This window comes from Cinclus cinclus, chromosome 1, assembly GCF_963662255.1.
Source record: "Cinclus cinclus chromosome 1, bCinCin1.1, whole genome shotgun sequence".
In the NCBI taxonomy this organism is placed as follows: domain Eukaryota; kingdom Metazoa; phylum Chordata; class Aves; order Passeriformes; family Cinclidae; genus Cinclus; species Cinclus cinclus.
The window spans coordinates 5974483-6002395 of NC_085046.1; the positions used below are offsets into that span (position 1 = coordinate 5974483).

Genomic DNA, 27913 nt, shown 5'->3' on the forward strand with positions numbered 1-27913 from the left:
AAAAACCAAAACCAACCAAAAGCAACCCAAACAAAAAACCCCAAAACCCACCCCTGCAAAAAACCCCAAACAAACAAAACCCCAAACAGAAAAAAACCAACCCCAAAATAAAATAAAAAACTCACAGAAAATCAATCCACAAAAAACTCCTCAAGATCTGTCTTCATTTTCTACCTTTGCTTTTCCAATAAATTTATGATTCAGAAGCATCATTAGTTGTAAGTAAGGGAATAAAGCCAAGTTCTTTGCATGTTTTAATGTCATGATAACACTGGCAAACCAGCTCTGTTAACTTCTCAAGATAAACATCGCAGGAACCACCACCATCTTATATATATATGGAGAGGGAGAGAGAGAGAGAGAGAGAGAGAGGAAGTTTACTAGGATTAGTTTTCCAAATATTCCAGAAGAGATGGGAATATAGAGGAGAAAATATACATTATGACACACACATGAGACCTGGAAGAGAAAATCTTTCTGGTACCTTTTCCCAGGTTTTGTTGTTGTTTGTTTTATTTTTTTTTCTTTACATTTTTTGCGCCCAGATCACACTGAGCAATTTTGATAGCAAAAAAAAAAAAATTTTACTGACTTTTAAAAGAGAGATGAAAGCACTGTGAGAAAGAAAGACCCTGCAGCTTTTTGAGATGGTACAGAGGCACTTTAATAATCTCCAAAGGTTTAGAAGGGACAAAAAAAGAGACAAAGAGAAAGAAGGGAAAACTGGGTGGTTTTACTCTCGCCAATGATCTAGAAATCACCCAAGTATTTCCGATTTATTGATGATTCTACCAATTTGTGTAAGTGGCAGACAGATGACTTGGAAAAAAGGATCCACAGGACCCAGCTAAAAAGCTGCTCTGACTGTGGAAGCCACAATTCTGTGATTGAAAGGATGGTGTGGAACAGCTTGGGTGGTGAAAAGTTCCCTGTTCATTCATTGTATGAATGAAAACACCAAGCACTGTAAAGATCAGAGTTGCTATTTTTAGGATTGTGTGAAAAATCTCAGTGGGTTAGCTGGGACCAATGCAAGACACAAACTAGAGAAAGCTTTGAGCCTTTATGCCTCGAGATGACAGAAGGGCTGGAAACCTGGGAGCTACAAGGCAGCAAGAGAATATTCCTGGAAAAGCCAACCCTGCCAGTGTGCACACACAATACCTGGCAGGAGGAAAAATAGCTTGAGACTTTTCACAAAAGCTAATGATAAAGGAAGAGACTGAAAAGGCTGTCAGCTGTGTCCTTGGGGATCAGCTTGAAAGCCAGAGACAGAGTGGGAAAGGGGCAACATCACTGTCACTCCTTACACAATGCTTCCTTGGTGTTTTAGGATCCCCTTATGAATCAGAGGACCAGTGCTCAGGCACATCCTAGCTGACATTTAATTTGCAGCCAGCATCTTTCCCTGTTCACTTCCTCAAAACACATTAAGCCTCAAACTAAGAGAGTTCTGGAATCATGGAATCTCTTTCAGTGGTGACTTAGCTTAGCAATACATTGGGTCAATCACAATACTATTTGTACCTTGCCAAGTAATTTGAAAATAATCTAAAATAGTACCACAGATGACCAGAATTTGCTGTAGAGAGCCATCAGGTCCCTGGATCTTGTCAAGGTTTATGCAGTGGCTTCATTGCTTAAAGTAGAAAGCACTCTACCCAGTAGCTCTCATGTCACTAATCCTTAAATTTCACATCAAGAAACAGAACAGAAACTCAGTGTTATGGTCACAGAGCTCTGGATATATCCAGCAGCAGAGACTCTTGAATTTCTTGGTCTGACTCAAAAGCCTCCTGCATTTGTAGTCCCTCACTCAGGTGCCTCTTCTCTCAGGAGCACATTTCTAACACAGGACTAGGAACTTTCTCCCACCTGGTGCAATTCTGGCTCTCAGAGTCAAGGTTGCTTAAAACAGCCTATAAAAACCTACCCATGTTCCAGACTGAACACTTTTGTTATTATTACATATTTGTTGCAAAAAAACACTCCATCATCACCTGGCAGCTGGCAATAAAGCCTGGCAAATCTGACGCTCAGCTTATTTGCAAGCACATCACTGGAGCAAAAAATATTAAAACCTCTGTGCTAACAGACACAAACAGAAATTACTGCTCCAAGCCACATATTCTGTTAAACCAGGTAGGTTGTTTCTAGTCATAATAAAATACTTTCAGGGCAGAGGAGGGGAGGAAGAAACACTGAAAGGGGACTGAATATGGCATTAAGAGACTTTGGTTTTATTCTGAACTCTGCTATCAGGCAACTGCACAACCAGGGAAAACCCACATAATTTCTGTGAGAGCTTCAGATGAAAATCTGTTTTCAGATGTTACTTCACTGCAAGAGTCTCATGCTTAGACTGAACTATTTTCTTCTCCTATTAACCAGAAAGTTAATTAAAAATCTTGAAGAAAATAAAGACCCACAGCAGATGAAGTAGATTTTCACAGTGACCACAGGTTTTTGGCTTTCCTCCCTGTTTATTTGCTGCCCATATCCATTAGAAGCCTATGTGTTCAAAGGCAAACTGCAAAATTCCTGTGCCTTCAGAAATTGCTCAGAGAGGGGTAAGTGAGGGTGGAAAGCACCTACACTCAACCCAAGAGACCAAACTTTCACTGGCCTCAGTAGCAAAACCCAGGCTCATTGCCAGCAAAACTAAGCGTCTCAAGATGTCTTTAAATTAATTTCTGAGTGGATTTTTCCTGCATGCATTAAAAGATGGGACATGAGCTCCTGGGCCAAGCACAGCACTGACTAGGAAGGTCCTGTTGATCATTGAATCAGAGCCCTCAACACCACCAACCTAAATCAGTCCTTCAAATTCCCCCTGCACCCTTTAGTCCTCCCTATTTACAGTCACCTGGTACAAAATTCACACCCTTAAATTATATTAATCCATGAAACTTCACCAAAACATGGAGAAGGTTCACTCAGGGTCATCAACAAAGCTCTGGGGAAACTGGAAGCAGCGGGTGATGCTCCTGTTCCAGTCTTTGCCCTCCCTGCCTGCACAAACCTGCCACATCACAGGCATGGGAGGGAACGTGTGGGGCACCAGCAGAGCCCAAAGGACTTTCTGCAGCTTAGCAGCTCCCTGTGCATCTCATCCTAATGTGCTTAGCTACTTAGCCAGCAGTGAGCTATGCATCTTCATGTCAGCAGCAAGATTTTACTGGGTTTTGTGGTACCCCCCTTCATGACAGGGAAGTTCCATGTGTCTCCACAACCTTTCCTTAGTTGCCACCACCAGGCACTTTCCAAGGTGACAGACGGTTTTGCTTTCTGCTAAAAGGGCACAAAACATGCAGCCATGCCTGGGGAGTGCTCAGTGCTCCCTGTGCTGGTCCACAGTGAAGAGTGAAGCTGGCTCTTCAACAGTTTTAACTGCTCAGCTCTAAGAAATGTTCCACTGTGTTAACAATACCAGCACAAAACCACTTGCATTTCTCTAAGGACATGGCAAACCAGTGTCCTTACTTGACAGCACTGAGCCCACCAGGCTGCACTACTCTGTGCACACCAGTCCCACCTTATCCCTTTAAGACTGCAAATCAAGGGCTTCTTCCCCTCCTATATTAACTTTATTATCATATTAAGTCCTTAACCTCATTTACCTCCTTGGCTTTTGCACCATGCAAAAAGAATGAGGAAAGAAGAGCTGGAGGCTTCCTCAGCACAGTAAAGGGCTCCTCTAATCCTGAAGCCAGTGAAGTGGCAGAAGTTGCTTATAAACGGCTCAATTGCACATGATTCCTTCCCCAATGCACAGCAAGTATCTGTGTCCAAGGCTGAGGATAAGAAACTTTGGAGAAACAAAGGGCCAGGTTTAGAGTTAAACACAAGTTCCTAGCCATGACCTCATCGCAAGATTTTTCCCTCAGAATTTTTGCAAGGTACGAATGTGCTGTGTGCTGCTGAGCCTTGCATCTGCTGGATGGACAAGAAAGTAATTTCTAAGAATTTCAGTGATGTCAGGCGTTTTCTTTTTTTAATGTGACCATAAAGTGGCAAAAGCTGTCAGCGGCACTGGCAGTAGCTTACAAAAAATGTTGACGTTGCCTGGATACTGAGTCCTGCTCCAGCCTTGGATTTGCCTGCATGTCTGCATTTGACAGAAGTAACTCCTTGGGATTTTAGGTTTTCTTTAATATTTTGAGATCCGTGCAAATATCTCTCCCTATTCAGATCCCTCCATCTCTCTCCTCCCCCACTTCTTGGCTTTGTAAAAAGCAAACTAATTCCTCAATCATAGTAAAGCCATAAATAAGAAGCCGTAAAAATATTTTTTCTAGTCCTTTTCTTTTCTTCCAGGTTAATCTTTTCAGTTATATAAACACTTTATTAAATAGCATGTCAAAAGTACATGAGAATCTGTTTATGTGATTAAGACTTGGCTCCTTCTTTCCCAGTGACAGTATTCCATGCCTTGCATTTGCCACTGCTGAGATTTGCTCAGTTGTCTCTCTGTGACCTCCAAAGCAGAAGGCAGCAGGATTTAACATTGCTTCTCATGGAGTGCTTACAGTAAATCACTGCTGGTGGGTATCCATGGAGTCTTGGGAAAAAAAGAGCACTATTAAGTACCTGGTAATTTTTTGTTACAGTGGATGGATTCCAGGTTTTCACTGATGGCAAAAATCCAGCTACTCCAAAGGAAAGTGAATTTTCCCTGGTCTTTCCCTTTATTACTGCTCTGTTCCCAATCTGATTTGTTCTTTAGTGTTTGAAGAAAAGAGTTCTGGATGCCATTAAATGAAGTACTGTAGTGTTTTATTATCCTTTATGGTAAGGAATTTGGAAGGACTTTAGAGACCTTCATGCAGAAACAGAAACAGGACTAAAGTGCATATACAAAATACAGCACTAAACTTCTCTTCCTGGCAGCTAGATGACAGAGAATTAAAAAACATCCACTGCAGACAATTTTTCCAGTCTGGTCCCTGACACGGTTCCCAAGTGAGGAACGATGAACAGTTATCCCAGTGCACCACAGCAGATTTCAGCACCCTGCGGGGTTATTTTCCAAAGGAAATTATGTGCTGTTCAGATAATTTATTTAGTGTCACTTGTTTAATTTATCTAATAATGTCACAGGATTTGAATAAGCAAGCAGGTCTTTCAACAATGCCACCCCAACCATCAGGTCCCCATTCCTGCAGAGCCCTTGAGCACTGGGGAATGACTCAGTTTAGCCATACTGGAGCAAAGGGCATACTCTCCTTCCTCTTCCAGTTCTTCATCAAAAAAAATCCATATATTTTAACACTAAACATCATTACTGCATCATCTCAAAAGGATAAATAAAGCTTGAATGCAACAAGAACAGGTACCACAATCTCATAACTCTTCCCAGCTGATACCAAGCACAAAGCCGTGTGAACACATGAAGTTCATCTATTCAATGTAATCCTGTTTTCCCCCTCATTACAGTGGTAGCAGATGTGAGATTTTGGGCACTGTCAACTTCAACAACTCTGTGGAGAGGAGAAGACACTTTCCAGTTGTAGCATTCCAAATCCTAAAATTTAAGTGCTGGCAAAAAAATTACTCAGAAAATCTTGACATTGACAAAAAACAGATGGAAACCTAGAAGCAGAAACAAGCCCTGAAAAACACATCTCTTCTTCTCAGCTTTAAAACTGGAATGGACAAAATGATAGGCAGAGGAAAGAAAGGTGGAGATGACTCAGCAGGCTCGTTTTGTAGTGATGCCTTTTGCTGTTGCCTTCCCTAAGTCTGATGTTGCTGGAACCATCAGAGCACTTGGATGTATTTGAAGATGCAAGACTCAGTGCATGGAGGCAGTGCCAGGATGCTCCCACTGAACACACGCTTGTGCACAAGAAAAGCCTTCTCCCACTGCACACCTCTTCTTAAATAAAAAAAAAAATGCAATAAAGGAGTGAAGATGATGGTGTGAGTCCTGATAATCATGCTCTCCAGTTCTCTTTTCCAAGTACAGGTGAGACTCCCTGCCCAGCCCAGGGCAGCTGGATCCTCTCTTGTCTTTCTCAGCTCAACCAGAGACAAACATGGCTAAAGCCCTGGTACCACTCCTGTAGGTCCACGCTCTGTTGGCATTCCCCCTTCCTGAGCTTGTAACTTGGCTCTTCAGGAAAACAGCTGCATGCACTGGATATAAGTTCCCCATTCTGCAGCACAAATTTTTTACACATTCTGCTTTGTAAGCACCTCCACTGACAATGTTCACTGTCTCCATACCCCAGCTTTCCAAACAGAGGGACTGTAGGGTCTTCCTGTGATAGCCACTGTGGCTTCCAGCTGCTCCAAACAAAGCTCCAGACACTCTGCCTCAAAGCTCATCCCAAAATGATGGGTCACTTTAACAGCAGCATGACTTCTGGCCAGCCCACAGCAGCAGCTGGGTTGACTTTAATGCCATTTAATTGCAGTGACGTGTCTTTAAGAACAAAACCCATGCCAAGAAACTGGGGTTGGAACAAGACTTGACCTAAGGTCAGTTTCCAAAGGGTTTTCAATCCCCTCTTCTCTAACTTGTGGCTTCCTGAGTGCTGCACAACCTCTCCTGGGTCCCTGAGGGGACTGCTGCCACTCACAGCTTCTCCAGCCACCAGCACAGCCACACATAATGAGGAGCCTTACCCCAAATGTCACCTTCTGGAAAAGCCACATGCTCCTCCAGCATCACTCTGAGGCTAGGGATGATCCCAAGGTAATCACCATCCTTGAGAGTCTGGTGGGGCTTTCTCCCTTAAAAAAAACCCCTGAGATTTCAACTCTCTTCATCAACCCTAAACTCTGTGGTTAAATGAAAAAACAACACATCAGCATGGGGCAGAACCCCCCGAGGACATCTCCCTTGCACAAGAAGCTCCACACACCCCCCACAACACCCAAAAATCAGGAGAGCCTTATCTTTCAGAATTTATCTGCCAGCATGGATATGTGTGACTATTGCTACAGGGAGATGTTCCATATAACACACAGAAATGTGACATGCTAATCTTATTTGCATTTTCATATTCTAGTAATTTTTACATATTCTTCACTCCAATGGCCTGGAAAATACAGAGCATAAGTCCTCTCTGTTTAAACAAACTTCAAGGGAATGTAGCCCATCTCAAAAGAATCCCAAAGGCATTGCTATTTATTATATACATCAATGAAGTTAAGAAAAATGCTAAATCTCAGCTTTTTTTTGTCTTTGTTTTTACAACAAACAGGGAAAAATAAAAATGTTCTTAACATCTGTAACAAAGCCCAAATCTGTCACTCCAGAGCTGTTGCTTTGACCATTTTTTCTAAATTAGAACATCTCTCCCTACCTGTCTTCCCTTGCCACTGGTAAGAATTTGCTGATAATCCACCTATTTTTCTGCAGACTGGGCTTCTGATCCAACAAAATCCAGACAGCTGTACAAATGGGTTTGCACTAATCCCCACCATTTATTTGAATGATTTCTGTGAACACCAGCAAATATTCAAGATGTCAGATCAGCAACACTCCTCACTACTTACTGTTTATTCCTTTGGTTGCATTAGAAGCAAGGGCTTTCCTCTGGCTTTTAAGGACAAAACCCAACACTTATATCCCCATGTAGGAAATTATTGCTTATTGTTCATCACCTTCACAGGGAAGATGAGCAAATATTGCTGAAATTAGCCAAAATATTTATGGGTTTTTTGGTTTGGTTTTGATTGGTTTGGTTTATTGGTTTTGGGGTTTTTTTGTTTATTTTTTTTTTAGGAGACCTTTGCTTTTTTCTCCAGATCAATTGACTTAGATGTCTCAGCAAGAATTTACTATTAATTTCAGGCACCCAAGTCTGGAAATTGTTCTTCTGGGTTCAGAACCCAATGATCAAATCTTCCCTTGTGTCGCTGTGAAAAAGTCAGATGCAGTAAATCCAATGTATTTAAATGCACATAACAGAGCAAAATTTGATCTTCATGGAGGTAGAAACACATTTTAACCATCTTTGGTGCAAGAGGCAATACTTTCTTCTAAAAGATGAAAAAGCTCAGCTAACCACTCATTCATTTTTGAGGTTCACTCTCCTGAACAAGTTTAGGCTGGTGCTGCCTTGCTGAGGACTCCTTTGCCAAAAGCCCATTTCTATTAGCTGGCTACTTGTTTCAGCTGCCACTGGTGCTTCTTGTCTTTCAGAAATCCTTCAAGGTGCACTGAACATACCAAACTCACCTCTTCTCTACCACACACAAAGGAGGCTGCACTAATATAGATGCTAAACACAGAATAAATCACTTGGGCACTATTTGCCACCTGTAGCTACTCTTGCTCCTGTATTAAGCATCAGCTCACATGAAATTCTTTCACCTTCCCCCCAGAAAATCTTGACTTTTGTGGAGTTTATATGTGCACCTCTATTTTACATTAATTAAAGCCAGTTTTGGCCTCTAGATGATCAGTGCTCTGGGGCATGTCACTGTGAAAGAGGAATTGAAGCAAAGGCTTTACTGCAAACAGCATCATCCTGTTGGAGCTACAGCTCAGGTTGCCAAGTGCTGCTCTCTCACCATTAAACAGCTTCATGGAAAGACTGTGAAAATGAAGAGCTATGGAAACCTTATACTGAGGTTAAGCAAACAAATCTGACACCAGACCTTCTGCCCAGCTCAGGCAGGCAATGAAGCAGATACATTCACAGTGACCCTGAAATGAAATGCTCTGTACTCTGAAATAATGGTGTTTGTTGAAGAATATTTGATTAATGGCTTACCTCCACATGTGTTCCTCAGCCAAAAATTATCTGCATTATGGTCCATACGTTTATCAACACAATTAAATGTCTACCTTGATATGGAGTGTCATATCCTGATCTGAGGGCAATGTAAAACTCTCCTGGGATGAGGGGAGGAGAAGTTGATTTCCTGAACAACTGCTGAAATTGCAGTTTGGAGAGAGGGATGCTTTTAGTCCCTGATGTTTTAATTGGTTTAGAAGTTAAAAAAAAAAATTAAATAAAAAGCAACAAAACAAAACAGCAGCAAGCATAGTCAAAGATTTTTAGCTCAAAACCCAAGCCAAAGCATTTCCAGGCAGGCAAGGCAGTCCCAGTCTCTCCACACAAGAAGGAGAAGCAGTGGGATGCCCACAGGAGGGCACCTACGTGTCACAGTGCTGCAGGAGCTGCCAGGGAGGTGCAGTCTGGGCTGGCACTGCCTGGCACAGCTGCTCCCACACTCCTGTCACCCCAGTCCAGGGTCACTGCCCACGCAGGGCTCCCAACCCTGCACTCACTCACATCTGGGGCTCAGAGAGCCGTAAACAGCAGGAGATGCTGCAAGAAACAAACTACAAAGAAACCCACCACAATTGCCAACTAATAAAGTGTGCTTACAGGAAACCTGAGGCAAGCTTCAAAATAATTTAACTAAAGAACTGAGGTGCTTTGATGGTTGATTATCAAAGGCTCTGAGTACTTGTTTCACATATCAAGTACACACATTAATATTTTCATCATCTAAGACAAGAATTTTTTTTAAGATACAGAAGAATCTTCAAATACTGCGAACTGCAAAAGAGAAGGGCATAACAGAAAGTTTATATAGAAAAAAATCCAAAACAACTACAAATCAAAACCAAAGAGTCCACAACCTTTTGTTTTGTTTTGTTTTAAAACTAAAATAAGAAAACTTGGATTTCATTAGCACTTGGTGCCCTTTCTAGAACTAGCCTACCCTGGTGGGACACTGGCTGAGTCTACTGATACATCTTAGAGATCCCAGGCATTGGGACCTTTGTAAGCTCTCTGCTGGCTTTAGGTTTGCCATTTAGCAGTCACCACAGCTGGTATTAGGACTGTCATAAATCAGTTAATTTCTGCCATTTGGATCCTTCAGCAGTGCTCTGTAGGTGCACTGGTTTAGCTGTTCTTCTGGATAACAAATTCTAGTAGCCAAGCAGACCAAAGGTGAAGTACTGTGTGAGAGCACCAATTACAGATTATTGCCAGAGATGGATGATCAGAGATGACTCTACTGACTAAAATCTTCCCTTCAGAAAGTTTTCTATTTAGGGCATTATTCTCAAAATCACATTCACTACAATATTTTTTACTTACTCCAGCTTCACACTGTACCCCCACGAATCCTCACCTCCCTGCCCTACCCTCTGCACATTTTTTGTGGAGCATCCACACACACCCACTTAGCAGCACAAACCATTTCATACAACACTGGCACAGCACAGAGAGGGCAATTCACAAAATGGTGCAAAATTTGGGGAGCATGGATCTCTGGCTAACATGCACATGAGTGCCTGTGAGCAACAAAATGCTTTTATAAGCCTGAATTGGGTCCTTTGCACAGTGCTGTCCTTCATTCAGTATGTCCCACACTGTGCCAGGGAAGCTTGTCAGAAGTTTTGATGGATTATCAAACATATTTATTGGAAGATTCAGATGGAAAGATCGCTGTCCGAAAATTAGACCCAAGCCCTGCTTTCTGACATGAGTAGAAAACTGCCTGTCATTTTAAACTAAGAACATGACTTCTAGCCTTCTGCAGCTGATGTGTTTATTATTCTATACACAATAAACCTCAAATCAATTAACTCACTGGGCTAGAAAATCCTAAATTAATTTTAAAAAGGAGCATCACTGTTCTCCTTGGCTTTGACAAAGGAAACATGAGCTCACTTTGGTCAAAGAGAAAGCAGCATGGAAGGATTCAGCTGCACTACACAGATTCAGAAGGACAGGAATTAGATCAGTGACATAGGTTGGAATTACACCATTTCCACAGCAGTTTCACCTCTGTCAAACTGCAAGGATAAAAGCCTTCTTCCTAGATCTCCTAATTCAGACTGATATTTATTTGACTTACTATGGCAATGGGGAAAAAATCCTAAACCTGGCACCATGCAGAGCTTTCTACTTTTTACTCTTCTCTTCCACATTTCCTTCTCCCAGTAACAACCAACCTGCTTCTAAATTTGCTGTACAGATCAAATGGGCTAATGACAACTCCACTGTCAGATGATCACTACACAACTTGAAGGTGTTCCAGCCCCTGAGTAAATCCAAACAGATGATCCAGGTTCTTCTTGCCCAGTTTGTGACTGTGCCAGTGATTGCTGGAAGTGAGGAGGTGCTAAAGCAGCTGCTGGAAGCTCATGTGATGGTTTATACCAGCTCAGCTGTGACACTGCAGTGCTTGCTCACGGTTACTTCCCATACAAAAGGGAATGTTACCTTCAGTTGGCTTTATGGTCAATGGGAAAATGTACATGTGAAAGCAGGAAACAAATCTAGAAAAACTTGCAGGCAAGTAGCAGAGTCTGTGTGAAGTCTATAAAATCCTCTCAGTCAAATCACTGGTTATCAGCAGGGCTCCCCTTCAAGATGTTTTCACAGCCCCAAAGGCTGAAAAAAGCAAATGCTCATTTCCACAAAGCCCATAAATTGAGACATGATAGTGATCAGCTCCTTGCCCTACTGACTCTCACAATGCACAGTGATTTACCATCATTTTTATGGGTTTGTTTTATTTTTAAAATCAGACCAAGCTCAGTCATAACTCATACTGACCCAAGAAAGGCTTCATAAGAGCTGGCCTGAGCCTGGGATTTAACTGTATTTTACCCATTCTACTACATACACTGTACTCCTCAATCCATGCATTTTTCTGCCTTGTGATCAGGTTCTTTCATTACATATTTTTTCAGATCAGAAAACTGATTGAGTCAACATTTATTGTGTTTATTCAGCCCATTTTTGAGGCATTTTCCAAGCATGTTATCCAAGAAGCTGAAAACCCATGATATCTGTAAAACTTGGATCTGATACCTTAAGTCCAGACTCCAATCACATAGAAAAAAAATCTTGGATGCACAATGCTTTTTCAGTGGAATTAGGACAAGCATTCACTTAGAATCAGGAAAAACTATGTACTTTTAAATGTGTGAACAAACCTACTAATACAAATAGGATTTCTCCAGCACTTATAAACAAATACTTGCTTAGAGACCAAATTCTGAAATAATTGATCAAAATGGACACATAAATATAACTGAAAGTCTGTTCCTACATATATTCTCAGATTTATAAAATACAGATAGTTAAATATAAACAGTCCTCAACCACAAAAATTCCCCCCACAATTTATTTCAAAAGTATTTCCTGTAATTAGACAGCTTAAGACAGCAAAGTACTCTCTTCAGCTTTACTATTGCTTACATTGCTGCCTGTGTGGAAAATCACCTGCACATCAGAAATGCTCTTCAGACAACTTTTATCAAAAGACACAAAGAAGAGCAGGAGATGCTCAAACTGCAGTTTCTATTTCCCCTTCATGCCAGCAGCAGTCTCTAATAGAGTAAATATAAAACTAAGGTCTTGTCCATATATCACAAGAAATAAAAGTTTGATTATTTGTATTATGTTCCACATCTGAAACCACAGGAAAGAGATCGAAAATGGGAATGAATCTGGTTGCAGGTCTGTCCCATACCCTACAGATGAAAGTCAGGGATTGAAAAAATTCCTTTTTTTTTTTTTTTTTTTTTTTGAGATTGTATATAAATCATTAGGAATTTGAAGACAGTCTGAAAAATCCTTCTTGTCTAGCCAGAGAAGGGAGAAATATAAAAGCATATTGGATGTACTCCCCCCACACAGACAACACTGACCATGGGAAACTAAGGTGAAAAGGGAAGCACATAGAAAGATGTCCCCAAATAAACTAACAATCACCATAGGCACGTTTTAAACAGACAAATCATCTGCTGCTGACAGCAGACATCAGTAACTGGCAGGAGAAATGATGCTGAACGTGTCTGGTCTTTGGCCATGTGTGCAGCACCAGCTTAGCTGCAGCAGTGCTGACACATTTTGTCTGAAAAAAGTCATTTTGCTAGTGTAGATGAGACCAAAATGAACAGTGTTGGTCCCCTTGTCTGCCTCTGAGGGCAAACCAAGCTTGAAAAAGGATGTTGAGATGTCCTTACACACCAGTACTGGAGAATAAAGCAAGACAAATAGCTTTTCTCCTTTTCCAGTTTTTATGGGATGACTGTAAGAGTCTACACTGTCCTCCCAAGGAGGACCTGGACTGAGCAGCCCTGCCCTTCCCCAGCTTACTCCCCTTGTCCTGTAGTCACAGCCACAAATCAAAGCTGCCTCCTGCCCTTTTCCTCTGCATCCCACCTGCCTGCCCATTCAACACGGGGGGAGAACTGGAAATGGAACTGTTGAGAGTCCTGGTGTAGGCTGGAATTGATGGGTCTCTGCAGTTGTGGTCCAAAGGTTGGAAGGCTCCAAGACCATGGGAAGAATGTATTGATTTAGCAAAGAAAAATCCAAATGTAGATTGCAGCAGTTGGCATGAGGAAGGACATCCCATTGCATGGTGCTATCCTGCAGGGAAGCATTCCTGAAGAGTAATGGTGGGAAATAGCTTGAGGAAAGGGAAGCTGAAATGTCTGCCCAGCAGCCAAGCCTCCACAACAGCCTGTCCTGGGCTAAACTCCCTTCTCTGCAAGCTGTCGCCTAAATACCACAAATGAGGAGTGAAATCTTGGGAGGGAATGACCATCAGTCTAATGCTTGAAAAGAAATTTTAGCAGAGAGCAGCCATAATCCAAAAGCCTTCAAGGCATCAGAGCACAGTCTGGCAGCAGCGTGGCAGGGTTCTCCCAATTTCTTCCCTGGGCTACTGCAAATGAGAGCTACTTGCTCCATCTATGGGCAAAAATTAGTATCGTCATAGGCTTTTCTCACAGAGGGCATCGTCTAACCACAAAATGTTCTACAAGAAAATTAATTATTAGAATGAATAAGGTAAATGACAACCATTTTGCCTTGCTTCTCACAGTTTCTTGAAAAAAAAAATACCATCTGGACCATCTGGACCAATGCTACCATTATTATGGTAGCACCAGGAGTCCTCCTTTTGGATTACTTTAGGCACCACAGTTAATAGTACTGAATTTCAGAAGGGGAAAAAGTATTAAGAGGAAGCAGAACATTAAAACTTTAAATTGAAAAACATTTCCTTTCTAAAGTCCAGCGAAAATCCACCATGATTCAAATCTGACCACCCGCATCAAAGCTGCACAATTTTCAATTCAATATTCCATAAGCAACTTTTAATTCTGAGCTAAATTTAACTTTTGATCCCATGTACCACAACCCAAAGCTTTAAGTCAATGGAAACCTTTTAATTGATTTCCTTTGCTGGCAAAACTGACAGCATCATTAAAGTGTCATGAGTATTGCTGTTACTTGAACCAATTGTTTCAGAAGGGGAAGCAGCACTGGAAAATGCTCTGATATCCTTCAAATGAGGCACTCAGACCTATCACAAAAGGTACATTTTAACTTCTAAAAAGTATTCAGGATACTTGATTTTAGCCTAACTGCAGGGGTAGCTCCCTGATTTTCACTCGGTGAAATAAAGCTGTTCTCATTTATTTGTACATGTTTTGGCTGTGCAGGGAGAGCTCACTCAAGAAAAGTGTCATCTGCATTGTGTTTCTTCCCAGTGCAGGTCATCCTCCCGTGTTTACCTTGGATAACTCAGTTTGCTTTACTGAGATGTGTCACTGCTTTCTCTTGGCGTTACACCTCTCACAAAAGTGACACACAGGGAAAGTGCCTTCCCACTGCAGCCAGGACTCAACAATGTCTTGGAGCAGCAGGTGCCAACAGGTGCCTCATGAGAGCAGTTCAGGTAGTTTTGAGCCAGCCTAAAACAAACTGGGAAGCAGTTCTACAATGCCAATTTTGAAATCACTTTTCACAGCACCTCAAACTTCAACTTGCACCTCTTCACTCATCCTTTTCCTCCTGTTGTTCCTGAAGAAAATCTGTGAAATCAGTGTCAGCTCTGTAGAAGCCTAATGCAAGCTACAGATCATACTAATGCACTTATATCCAATTAAAATGTAATTATTTTAATGTTCCATGATTGCTCATGTGCCCACACTGCTGCTGGTGGTACTGAGCTGTATATGCTCAATTGTGCAGGATATTTTCCCGTACTTAAATGTTATTCCAGAGGTGCTACCACTGCTGCTTAGGGGTTCAGCCTTGTCCAGCAGTGGGTCCTTCCTGGAGCCATCTGGCATTGGCTGTGTTGGACATGGGGGAAGCTTCCAGCAGCTTCTCCCAGGAGCCACTCCTGTAGTCCCTCCATTATCAAAACCTGGCCACACAAATGCAGTGCAGTTATCAATATTATGCTCACACTGAATCCAAACCACAGCACTGTACCATCCACTAGAAGGAAAATTACCTCTATCCCAGCCAAACCAGGATGATCTCCATCTTTTATTCTCTGCTTTGGACGGCCAGGTCCAACATTTTCCAATGCATCCCCATAAATCACAATCACCTTTCCTGTCCTTCGATATACACACAGAGTGCTGGATTGTTGCAAGCAGAAGCCAGCTCTGGGTCCAGGTGCTGCAGCCAATCTCCACTTGCAGAAATCTCCACCTGGCTCTGGGAGGTGTAAGGTGGGCAGCACTGAGCGGAGGCATTTACCCAGCATCAAGGTATAGGGAACAGCACTAGAAAGTCCTCTACACCACCTCAAAGCCAGGCTTAATTCACCCCCAATCTATATTCAGTTCTCTGCTGTCAGTCTAACAGTGATGCTGCAAAGAAATTCTCAGACAAAAAAAAAGAAATGAATAAATAAATAAATTTGATAATTAAATTTCAGAGCACTTATAGAGAAACCCAGCACACAAGGAGCTGTCTTGGATTTTTCTGCAGTGAACTTCTCAAAGTGAAGGGGCTGCACCAGTGGCCAAGCACACACCTTACCCAAAAAGGTCACTGCAGAGCCTCTCCCAGAGGGGCCTGAGGTGGATTTTTTGCAAAGATGGGATGCTGAATGTGAAGCCCCAGCCAGCAGTTTACTGTTTCAAAGCAGTACTTATGAACTACCTGAAGTGGCTGGCAGCCAAGTACATGTTGTGGGAAGGTATTTTTTCTTCCAAGACAAATCTTTTGTCAGATCAGAGGTCTGGGATAATGACCAGATACTGAACTGGGGTAACCAAAGAGAAGAGGCACAAAGATAAGATGAGTTCTTGGATATTGCCAAAACCAATGATAAAATATTGAAGATGAGTAAAACCTTTAAACTCCCAGCCTGAAGTGGAATATATTTCAAGTTTCACATCTGCAAATGACTATCTGTTTTAACATTGTCCTACCCTAGCTCTTCCTAAACTGTGTATATTCAAAAGGCAAAATAACTTAGCTGGGAAAAGAGCAACTACATGGGAAAACAAGGGCTGCAAATACCACACATAGTCTTTAAAACGTAAACAAGCTAGGAAGAAGTTGCTTCCAAGAAAAACAAGGAATATGCAGAGTAACAGGTTAGTCTATGTTTTGAACAATGTGTGGGAGGAGGAAGTGGAAGGAAGATTGGGTATGTTATTAAAAACAAAGACTGCACCTACTTTCCCCACATACTGCTCATGATGACAGAAAAGGAGTGCAGCACAGACTCCTTTCAGATAAAGTGGAGGACAGAAACAAACCCCAGGTCCCTGTGAACTTTTATCTGACTTATCTGATTTTTTTTTTTAATTGCTGATTGCCTGGATAAAACACAGATTTGCCATAAACCCAAAGGGAAGACTCCAGTACTGAGTTTCCCTGAAGAGCCACAGCTGGGAGGGACATCAGCAGATCTCTGGCCTAATCCCTGCTCAAAGAAAGTTTAAACTGGGGTGCTCAGAGCCTAGTCCAGTTGATTTATTAAATCTGCCAGGTCAGCAATTTCACAGTCCCTCTGGACCCCTGCTGCCACACCAGCCCCTCCAAGAACATTTTTTCCTAAATGTTCCAGGCATTTCCCTTGCTGACTCCTGCACTTTTCCTGGGCATCCCTGAAGGGCCTGGCAGTGTCTTGCCATAAGCAATAGGAAACTGAAGACAGCACAAAGGTCTTGTCCTTCTTTTTCTTCCTCCCCTGCACCACGTGCTGCAGCCCCAGTGCAATGGCCCTTTGCTGGACCACTATGTCCCCAACTTGTGCTGGGGAACCCACAGCTGGACCCAGCACTGCTGATGTGTCTCAGTGGTGCCAAGCAGAGGGGAAAAATGTCTTCTCTTGACCTGCTGGTGATCCTCTGAGAGCAATCCAGCACAGAGTTAATTTTCCTTTTAATGCAATTAATCCAGCACCAGCAGGGATCTAAAAGCAGGTAAACACAGCAAGTCCAGCTGATCTCAATGCACTCACAGTTTTGAGAACTGATGAAACAACCTGAGTCCCATTCATTTTTAACACAGGTATCCCCAAGCTGTTTGAGAAAATGGGATTTCAATCACATAGGTTGTGACAATTTTGAGCAGTGAAGCATTTAAGCATCTTTAGAAATGTGAAGCCACGTGCTGGTTTAGCTTTTCTCAGAGCTCTTCAGCACAGCATCTCTGCAAAAGTCTGAGGTATCTGGTCTGAGGAGTGTCTGAGAAGTCTTGTCTCTCAGGAAATGCTGTTCAAGCCACAGAGACCTTGTTTTGACTAACACATAACCAATTAACTTACTGCTCTGTAGTACACGGGGTTACTCTATTTGCTGAGTAGCAGAATGCAGAAGTATTGCTTGTAAAAATATAATAATACAGCGGAAATGCTAACCCATACTTTTCTGGAAGTCCTGAAAGGGCTTTGCTAAATAAAATCCTATCAAAGTTAGTTGAATATAGTAAACTCTAAGAGTGTAATTCATTTCAGCCCCCTGTTCAGCACATTCTGAATACAATCTACTTTAACATATTAGTGAAGGGTAGGTGTCTGCATTAGACTCACTGTAAGAGAGCTAAATGCTGCGGAAGCATGATAAGAAATGTTCTGTTTCACAAAACGCTGTGGAAAGAGAAGAGTTATCAATTTAAACACCAATTAAAGTCAGCACACCCTTTCCAAGAGGCTGTCTCTCTTGCCTTAAGAACAAAAGATCATGAGCACCCAAGCCCAGTGCAATTCCTGCAAGACTCCCAGAGCAGCAGGGTCATGGATATTCTCTGTTGGCTCAGATATAGCATGGCCTTATTCCAAGCCTTCTCCTGAGGCAGTGAAGTGACCTTATCAAAAGGATTTTGCTGACGCTTGGAAGAATCCTTTATTTAATATTCTGTTGTACCTAGCTAGGACTTAAATAGTTCTGGCTGCTTAGATAAGTTGATTACAAAGTCCCAGGATGGCTTTGCTCTGCAGTCTAAATTGCTGCTATTCATGCAGCAGAGAGCCCTTCTCTGCATGCTCCATCAGCAGAATACTGCCAATATTTAAAGGCCATATTTAAACCTATGTGGACTAGCAAGAAGAGCTTAAATGGATTTTAATTATTTTGAAGTTTTAATAAGAGGGAAGCATAAAAAGCATACTTAAACTTCAAACAGGAATGAACAAATGTCCTTGATTAGATGTTTAGAGCCTTTTCTGAATCCTTCAGAAACACTGACTTCTACTTTCAATCTCCTGATGGTGTTTTAGAGAGAAGCAAGGAATGGAAAAGACACCAATTCAATTAACCTTCAGCAGCACATCTGATAAACAAAGAGAAAAATCCTGTATAGGTTTGTATTGCTTTGTTCTTGTGCACAAGTCATTATGAAATGACTTGCTCTGATTAAAGCAAATGATTTTAAGAGAAACTCTCATAAAGAATAAACAAGAAGGTTCTTCTCTACTATTTAAAAATCACTGAAAACTATCAATACATTGCAGCAAACACATAGCCCAACACAGGTATATGCATGGACAATTCTATACCCACATTGTCACAGAAGACTTGCCAACAATTTTTCATTATTTCTTCTGTTTACAGACAGAAGAATCACTGTGGTCTGACATTCCAGCAAGATATTATTCCTCTCTTTCCCCTGTAACTCTGCTCTTTTCCCACAGCCACTAAACACTCATGCAGACCAGGTTTGGTTTGTTGACCAGCACTGGTCAACAAGAAAGTAAGAAAATTCAGTAAGGAAGTTTTAAAATTGAAGCACATTCTTAATCCTGCTCATTTCTGAGCACACGTGCTACTGAAGAGCTAAAATCTTTGCCCAGTATAAAGCTGTATATAGTAAGTGCTCTGAGCCAAGGAGATTTGCTATGCCTTTCATATTCTTTCAGAGGAGCTCAAATATCCCCTCAATGGTTGTTTGACTGGAAGCAAATATAATCTATTTTCATCCAGAAAAGGTCACTTGCCCTTCCTACAATAGGGCAAATAAATATCAATTAAAAAACACAGCTGAAATTCCCTTTGGGGTGTCTACAGAACCTGTAACTCCTGAGTGACATCGTGTCAGTGCCCACCTCCACCACACATCCAGCTGTTCTCAAGTCCTGGCACTGATATCCAACCAGCCTCAGTGAAACCACCCAGAAAACTCCCACTAACCTGGACAAAGGATTTCTAAGCAAAGCATAGGAGCGTGATTTCCATCTTCAACCCTGTGTAGGTGCCCCTGAGGTGTCCATGGCCCTGCAGAGGTCACACCTAATGGCCAGCAAGTCAGAAACCCACAACACACGGTCAGTGAAAGAGATAATGAACAATTAGCACACGCCTCATCTGCACTTACTTCACTACCGCAGGTAAAGAATGGGCCAAGCCCAGAGGTACTGTGTATCTTCCTGAAATAACATGAGCAATTTCTTACTTTTTCTTGATCTGGAGAAAAACTTGATGCCCCCAGGAGAGGTAGATGGGTTAGAATTGGGGGAAGACTCTTTGGAGGATGACCTGAAGATCCCACTGAAGCTCATTCGGCGTGGGGAGCGTGGGGGAGACTCCTGGTAGGGGAAGGGGAACACTGTTTTGGGTGAGCCAGGACTGTGTTTGGATCTCACAGGGGCAGAAACGGGGCTGGAAGGTCGGTTCTGGAGCCCTTTGGAGAAAAGGCCTTTTGAAGGACTGCCGGCTGAGTAGCTTTCGTCCACCTGAGAAGGAGAGAAGAAGAAAAGAAAAAAAAAAAGAAAAATCTCCATTAATTCGGTTCAGTTCAGGCCTCCAGGACCTCTGAACTTGTCTCAACAGAGCCAACACCTGTTTGGTGGGGTAGTGGATTAGCCAGAGCTCACCTTGCCCAGCACCTGCCTCCACTGACAGGCAAGTGTGTGTGTGCCACCACTCTGGCCTCATGCTGCCCCTTGCTCCTAAAGACACCCTGAATGTCACAAAAAACATTTCAAGGTGTGCATACATTTTATTATCACACATATAGTGCAGGAATTTGTCTACTGCTTTTATTTGTCACGCATCCCTCTTCCTTCCTTGGACAAATGAAAGATGACTTGCAATGGATTTATTTAAGGCAGTGAATGATGGCAATTAAGGAAACACAGTGCCCCAAAGTCTTCCCCATGGATTTAAGCACCCATCCAGAGTATTTAAATCTCCATCCCATGATGTGACTCAGCACAGCACACAAGTCCCCAAGTGCCTGACAGGCCTCCACGACGCCAGCCACAGCCACAACTGTGGGATTACAACTCCTATCCCAAAAATAGAGGAACCATTTTAGAGTGATGACGCTCTTGCTAATTACCTGAGCTAGGATATGACCTTTCTAACAACTGTATCCCTTTTGGGACCTGTGCTGCCATTCCAGCAGTGTAAATATCTGTGCACAGCATAGCTCTGCACTGTGCGGGCTCGTCCAGTGGGGGGGAGAAAAGAACCCAGAAAAACAAACAAGCAAAAAAGGAACTAAGATTAAATTCTCCCCATACAATTAACAGAAGCTGACCCAAAATCTCTCTGGGGTTTGCACGTGACTGGGCTATACAGAGAGTTTATTTCCTTCTGGAAGCACAGAGCAGTTCTTTGGGTATAGGGCTGCTGTTTTAGCTGGGGGCATTTCTCATGAATGAAGGGCTCTGTTCCTGGCAGAAGGCAGCAGTGGGTTTCAGGTCACCAGGGAATTCTTAAGTCAAGGCCAAGGTGGATGTACCCACAGCCCCCTGCATGCCTGCTCCTCTCTGCCCAATTACTCAACATAAACCAGGAGGTATGGAGCAGGCAGCAATTCCTGCTAGTGAAGATGCCTCCTGATGTGTGTAGTCCAGTTAGGTAGGGACATTGCTGCCATGGGAGTCATTTTAGGAAAAAACAGCATCTTTCATTAGGATGATTTAGATGAAAGGAAACCTCATAGGCACATATGCTCTCCTTTGGGTCAGTGAAGGGCTTGTGTGTATCAACCCAACTAAAAATTGTCAGCAAAGTTTAAAACCCATGCAAATAACTACTTTTTCAAAATAATGTTCATTCATGGCTCCAAAACACTCACAGAAATATGTACAAGCACCATAATGGCCAAACAGCTGCTCCTTCCATAACCCAGGGTCCCCCTTCTTGTACTCCTTTCTGTGTCTTGAACATGTACTTTGGACCAGCTCATTTTTTAGCCTGAGATGGGGCTGAGTTGAAGCAGGTCCTGATGTGTGGAACTGCAGAAAGGCTGCAGAGATTAAAATCTCCCTTTTATGAAGGTTTCTAACCTAAAGGGCAAGTGGCACCTTGTCTGGGAGATGGACAGAAATAGTGTGGATCACTAAGAGGAGCACAGAGATGTGCCAGCACAGCCCTGGTTAGATGATGAACTAGAATTAGAACGAATTAGAACTGCTCTGCTGTCCTCTGCACAGCACAGAGATGTCTGACAAAAGACAAAACAACTTTTTTTATAACTGCATTCCTGTGAGCAAAAATGTCTCAAACATATACCTGTCCCTTTACAGATGAATTAAGGGAGCAGTTGCCCTCATGGGAAAGTTTTTGAAAAAGATCAATCAATCCTAACTGAAGCAACAGTAACTACCAAAAGCAACAACAGACTCTGGACAATCTCCACAAGAGAAGAAAAAAGCAGTATTTCATGCTTAATGCACTTGCCTGAGGTTCAGGTTTGCCTCCTAGCTCTGTCACAGATTCTATGTGCAATCTTGAAAACTCATTCCAAGTTACAAATCTATTCTGCCATGAGGACTGCATCTCCTTTATTCCCACTCTAAGTCCTCCAGCACTCAGACTGTATCCCAGTGAGCATTTATCAAGACAAATAGGGCATAGTCCCTTAACTGCGACCTGGAATAATAACCACACTATAGGAAATTAATAAACAAATTGCACTTTTGTCATGTGTAAAACAGTCCCAAAGTGATAGCTTTCTCATAAAAGCTCATTGACTTTACTAAAATATCATCTCTAAATCACCTGAGACTACTTATGCCTTGTTCTCTTCACAACTAAACAGTTCAAGAAACAACCAACTAGCACAATGGCACCTCCTTCTGCATTGCAATTTAAATATGTCTGTGTCAAATCTAGTGCCTGGAAGTGAGGAGTAAGAACATTTTCTAGCTTATTTTAATCATGATACAAATCTGCCACTGCTACTGTAGTTCAGGTGTGTTTCCAGGATGGTAAGTTCATTATATTTTTTTCCTAAAGTGACAAACCATGACATCTGTAAAGCCAAGGACCTCATTCTGGCACTACCCTTAAAGCTTCATGTTAGCTTTTTTGCATGCTTGTTTGGTTAAAATGACACACTGACAGGAGACACTTCAAAACGACTGCAGTGTCCTTACACACTAAAGCAATTTTAGAGATGTAAAATGTCAAACAACAATTTGTCAAAAAGGTCAGTATTCCCTTGTACACACAAGCCAGACACAAAAGCAAATTGTTCTCAAATTCTGAGCAGAAGCAGCAGGGTGTTTTTTATTTATTGCAATCAAAACCAGTTGCCTTTTGTCCACCGTTCCAGGCAGATGAATTAATTAATTGTCAGAGCACCAGGGGCACACTGCTAAATACACATGTGCATGCTACCAAATTAAAGAAAATTACTACATTGAATTCTTCCCCAGCCTGTTAATTACACACAGGTTACACCCACCATCACCGTGGGTAAATACTTGTGATTTTGCTTGGGGAATTACAACAGGATTGCTTGCTTAGAAAATCATTTGTGGCTAATGGTTTGCAAGTTTTAAAAGATGATTAGGTGCTTCTGCAAGTAAAATCAGCAGCAACAGTTACCACAGCATATCCAAAAGTCATAAGGCAATGTTCATTTTCATGCTTCAGCTGGGAATGCAGAAGAATCTTTGCTGTGGAATAAATTCTATCAGCCCATGCAGACTTAGTGTGACAACTCTGGCAGTGATGCTAGAGGCAGGTTACACAGCTAGATCATTCATCAGCCTGTTCTTCATGCTTTCTGGACTCATTCCCTGAAGTTATGATAGGCAGGTGGGCTGAGAACTCCCACATGTGCTTTGGAAAGAAAAACTAAAAAACTAGTCCCCCAGCTGAGCTGTAGTAGCAAAATAAAAGTATTATACCCCGGTTTCTCACATTAGTAAGCACTGTGAATCACTTTGTGTTGGTCCAGGAGAAAATGTAAAGAGAGAACAGGCAGAAATATGAAACATACCTAAAAAACCAATATAAATGCACATGGGATATGGCTCATTTTATCTCAAACAGACAATTGGCCACTTGGAGATAAGGAATCCAAACACACAATGCAAGTGCAATACTAATCAATGCACAGATAAGATCTAATTAAAAAAAAATAAAAAATTCTTCTAAGAGTGTTCACCTAATTAAAAAAGAACAACAACAAATCAAAAAAACAAACAAAAACAACCACCAAAAAAAAAAACCCAACCAACCAACCAACAACAAAACATTTCCTGTGTTGGCTTTATGTAAAGCATTTATGGGATCTTTGAGCTCTCTGCCCAACCCTGGACTCCTTAAACCTTAAAACTGGTTATGCTGGAGAGAAATGTCAGCCCCTGACCTTATGCCTGCAGAGAACAGTGGAGCTGGAATAGGGCTAAATTAGCATCTTGATGATAGTGCCAGTGTAACCCTACCCTCAGCCTACAGCAATGTGCTCCCCAGGGAGGTGAAGCTACAGAGCAGAGCCCTGTTCCACATCAGATGTGCTGGTTCTAGTGACCAACTGCACTTGTTCAAGGCTAGACTGGTTATCTCACACAGCACTGAGAAAAATCTCCTAAAATGCTCTAAGCTGTTATCGGTTTTCATGCTTTGCAGCACAAAAGGATCCCCAGCTGGAGACCAGGGAGAGCTTTTGCCCTGTTCTACCCACTAAGTGGTAATAGGCATGTTTCAAAAATACATCCAGAACTCTCCACTGTTGAAAACAAAGCAATGAAACAAGACATGTCTTACAATGTTTAGCATCTAGCAGACTTAGCATTCCTTTTTTTGAACGAAACACATAGTGATATATGTTAATATATAGTGATAGTGGGGCACTTGCCCCAGGTCAAGCAGCTCTGAAAGATTTCACTACAAAGAATAAGATTATGAAAGCTGCCCCTGTCATTTCACCTGGATGATGGAATCTTTCTCTCTTCCTAATGTCTTCTTCCTTTCTCCTAGCCTAGAGTTTGGCTCTGTAACAGGATTGTGCTTAAACCCTTCATCTTCAGGCCAAGAGAACATGCCCTGACCTCTTTTACTTGCTGCTCTGGTTAACATACATCAAGTGAACAACCTTGTATCTCATGCTGTTAAGAATTACCCCACCCTGAAGGTCATCCAAGTCTTCCCTATATAAGATCCCTCCCTATCATTAAAAAAAAAAAACACCTTCATTTGCATCTTCAACAAGTTTGTTTACTGTGCTTCTATTTTTTGTCTCAACTTTACTGGCAAATATCCAGGAGTGATGCTGGGGAAAACCCCACTGGTTCTGTCTCTCCATTCAGCACTCATTCTTTCAATACCAATCTTTTCCTTCATCTATTTTCTTACATGGCTTGCAATTCTTCATCTTATTTCACAAGAAATATTGAAGTGCACTACACTTAATCACTACCATGTGATAATCCCCAGTGCAATGGGCTAAGATAGCAAACTTCATATTTCACCACAAACTGCCCTCTTGTTACCTTCACATCACCCATCTCAGCCCTGCCACAGGCAGAAATTTTCCCAGCACTGTTATTTTTGTTTCTTTGCTTCATATTGGAAATCTGATCCCTCTTTTTTGTTGTTTTTTGCAAGATAAAGTCCTCTCTAAGAAGAAATTTATGGTCCCAACCTAGAATTCAAGGAGCATTGAACTGCAGGGGAGAGAAGAGTGCTATCAAAGCCACATGCCCAGAAAAATGAATGATCTCTGCTGAGAAGACCCTGACCATGGACAGGCAGAGACTGTGTTGGAAATCCAGGCACTGCCTGTGCCCAGCACCTCTTCACAGCCACCCCCTCTGCTCTCCTGCCAAGGGTGCTTCAGGAACAGATCCTTAACTGAGTACACAGTCTTCCCCAGAGGATGCTCTCTCTGAAAAATCTCCAGCTCCAGTTCGGTTTGTGGTGAATTTAGTTTCATTTCTCAGAACAGGATGAAAAAATATTCTGTTAAATACAAATGAGCTCAATATAAATTGCCTTTCAAAATGCTTCTGAATTTAAGTTAAATTTATAAAATGCACATGAGCTCTGTTCCCTTTTACACCCTGAACAGTGAGGACATTTATGGAGCACTATGGAATTCTGTTTGCTTTTACAAGAGTGAGTTATTTGACCTTTATTTTGCCTTTTCACTTAAAATTTTTTTGAAAGGCAAGTAACAGAAAAGGAATTACCTCCCACCATCCTTGACAGGGACAGTAAACACAATTAGAGACAATACACCAGATAGATGTCTGCACTTGTTTCCTGCCCTTCCACTGAATCCCAACAAAAAAGCCCTTTGATAAAGTTAATTGGGTGATTCTCTCATTCTGCTGGAATAAAAGAGCTCACAGAGACACAAGAGCTGACTTCATTAGACTGAAAGGTAATGAAGGACTTGCTCTCCCAGTGTTCACATTCACCACCACTGGTCCCCCTTGTTCTGCATGAGCTGTACCAATTGAGATGGCATCCTATTTTACAGGGTCAGAGATGACACTTCCCAAAACTAAAGCACAATGACACTTTCCTGGATTAAAATACAATAGGATGAGGCTGGCTGCTCAGGCAGGCTCTGAGAGCTCTGCACTGCTGCACACATAGTCAGGGGAAGGTTTCCAGCAGTGAGCAGGGCTGCTCAAAGACAGAAAGCAGGCACTAGGGAAGAGAAGAGCAAGGCTGGCTCCCTGTCCAATTCCTAATCCCTAAGTACATTTATTTTAAAACAGTGGATGGGGAGGAGCTGTGCACATCACACTGCAGTGGTTGTCATATATGCCCTTGCCCTGAGGCTCTCTGCATCCACTGCAGATGCCCTATGCCAAGGCTGTGGCACCATCCAGAACTTGCTCCCCTTCTCCATTGCTCATAAAAAATGGACAATTAAAAGACTGTGAAAAAAGTAAATCCAAAGGAGATTTATTTGCAGTGAATATGGAGGGAGGGGCTGATTTATTTTTTTTTCCCTTCTCCTCCCTTATCCAGGGGTTGGTTCTACCATTCCCATGAGCCACTGGACAAAACAAAAACAATTCTGGGACCAGTAACAGGACAAAACACTCCCTGGAATCTGTCAATATTGGGAGTCACTCCTCCAATAGTCTGATTCTAGCTCACCAGCACTTTCCTGCATTGCTCATGGCAGAACAGTGAGTTAGTGCCACAGTTGGAACAAAACTTCTACTTTCACTCTACTCCTTCATTTGTACATTGTACATTTGTTCATTGAACCCAGACTAATCCTTTAAACACTCAGTAACATCCAGAATCCATAAACAGCAGATTATATACAGCTATTCTCAAAGACTAACCCCAGCTTCATGAAAGATTTCACAAAAAGCCTGCATTAGATGCTCCTAGGTGTAACTGATCACAAGTTGGCCAAATGGAGATGGGCTGCTTGTTTGCAAAATCTGTTTTAAGTGAGTCATGTCATTCTGCATCAGAGTCTCTTGCTCAGAATCTACCACTGTCTTCCCTCTCATTTTTGTATGAACCACAAATTGTACCAGCAATGAGTCTGTCTGTCTTTCAAAGCACTGATAAGGTATGATATAATACAGCAACAGAATGTTTTGTCTGCCTAGAAACAGAATTTTCCATTGGTGGGTCTCCATTTATTTTAGCAGCTGGGCTTTTATTAATTTACTAAGCTCCATGTTTATTCAGTCTCATTCCAGTTTCTTAAATCAAAATTACACGAGCTACTTGTCTATATATGTGACACCAACGCTATAAGCTTTCTCAACCAAATTTATAATTCATTTAAACCCCCACATTTGGTTAATAAAAACCATTTACAATTAATTTCAATCCAAATGAGTCCATTATAACAGCATAATTAACTAGCCGACATTAGCTATTTCATTGTTTTGCTCGGAACTAATGTTTGTCAAACCTGTACATTATCCTAATTGCAAACATCATAAATATTAACACAGTAATTGCCTTTTTTGCAGTCTTTTGAAACTTCACCTCTGCTCCATGATTTATTCACAATCAACACTTGGCAGAGAAAGCTCTGCCACTTCATTCAAGTGTTTCATCAGAGTTGTTTTGATTCAATTTTAAAATACCGTACTTCAACAGCTTGTGCTTTAAAGACATTTAAGCTATTAATAGGATAGAGCCACCTTTGTAATCTGACATAAACATCTCCCCAGCTTTCTCCCCACACAGAGAAAAGAGTTTTTAATGCACACTTCTTTTCCAAGCTTTTGTCTATACTTTTGTGACAATTCCATTATTTCCATAAAGAAATGGATCAATATTATTCTTCAGACGTCTTTTATCTTACCTCCTCCCTCCTCCATCCATAATTTGCTAGCTGACTCCTCATAAAAAAAGTTTCCTGTGTAACTATTTTTCTTTTTGATCATTCACAACCCTGGGCTTTAAGATAAAGGTAATGGCTGTCAATTTCCTGTAATTTCCACACCTTATCCTTTAACCTACATTTGAGATGAAAGATCTATAAAC

At 41.8% G+C, this 27913-nt stretch overlaps 1 protein-coding gene across 5 annotated transcripts in view; it reads right to left on the reverse strand.

Annotated features, from left to right (window-relative positions):
- Positions 1 to 27913, reverse strand: part of PRKAG2 (protein kinase AMP-activated non-catalytic subunit gamma 2) — a 156529-nt gene that overhangs the window by 112069 nt on the left and 16547 nt on the right. For 3 of the 5 annotated variants that reach the window (XM_062506227.1, XM_062506197.1, XM_062506203.1), the window contains exon 1: positions 19647 to 20144. In XM_062506227.1, the coding sequence (XP_062362211.1) occupies positions 19647 to 19974 (328 nt within the window). In that variant the 5' untranslated portion in view covers positions 19975 to 20144. Of the gene's footprint in view, positions 1 to 19609; positions 20145 to 27913 lie in introns of those variants that run through there. The other 2 variants (XM_062506189.1, XM_062506212.1) reach the window with 2 other exon arrangements.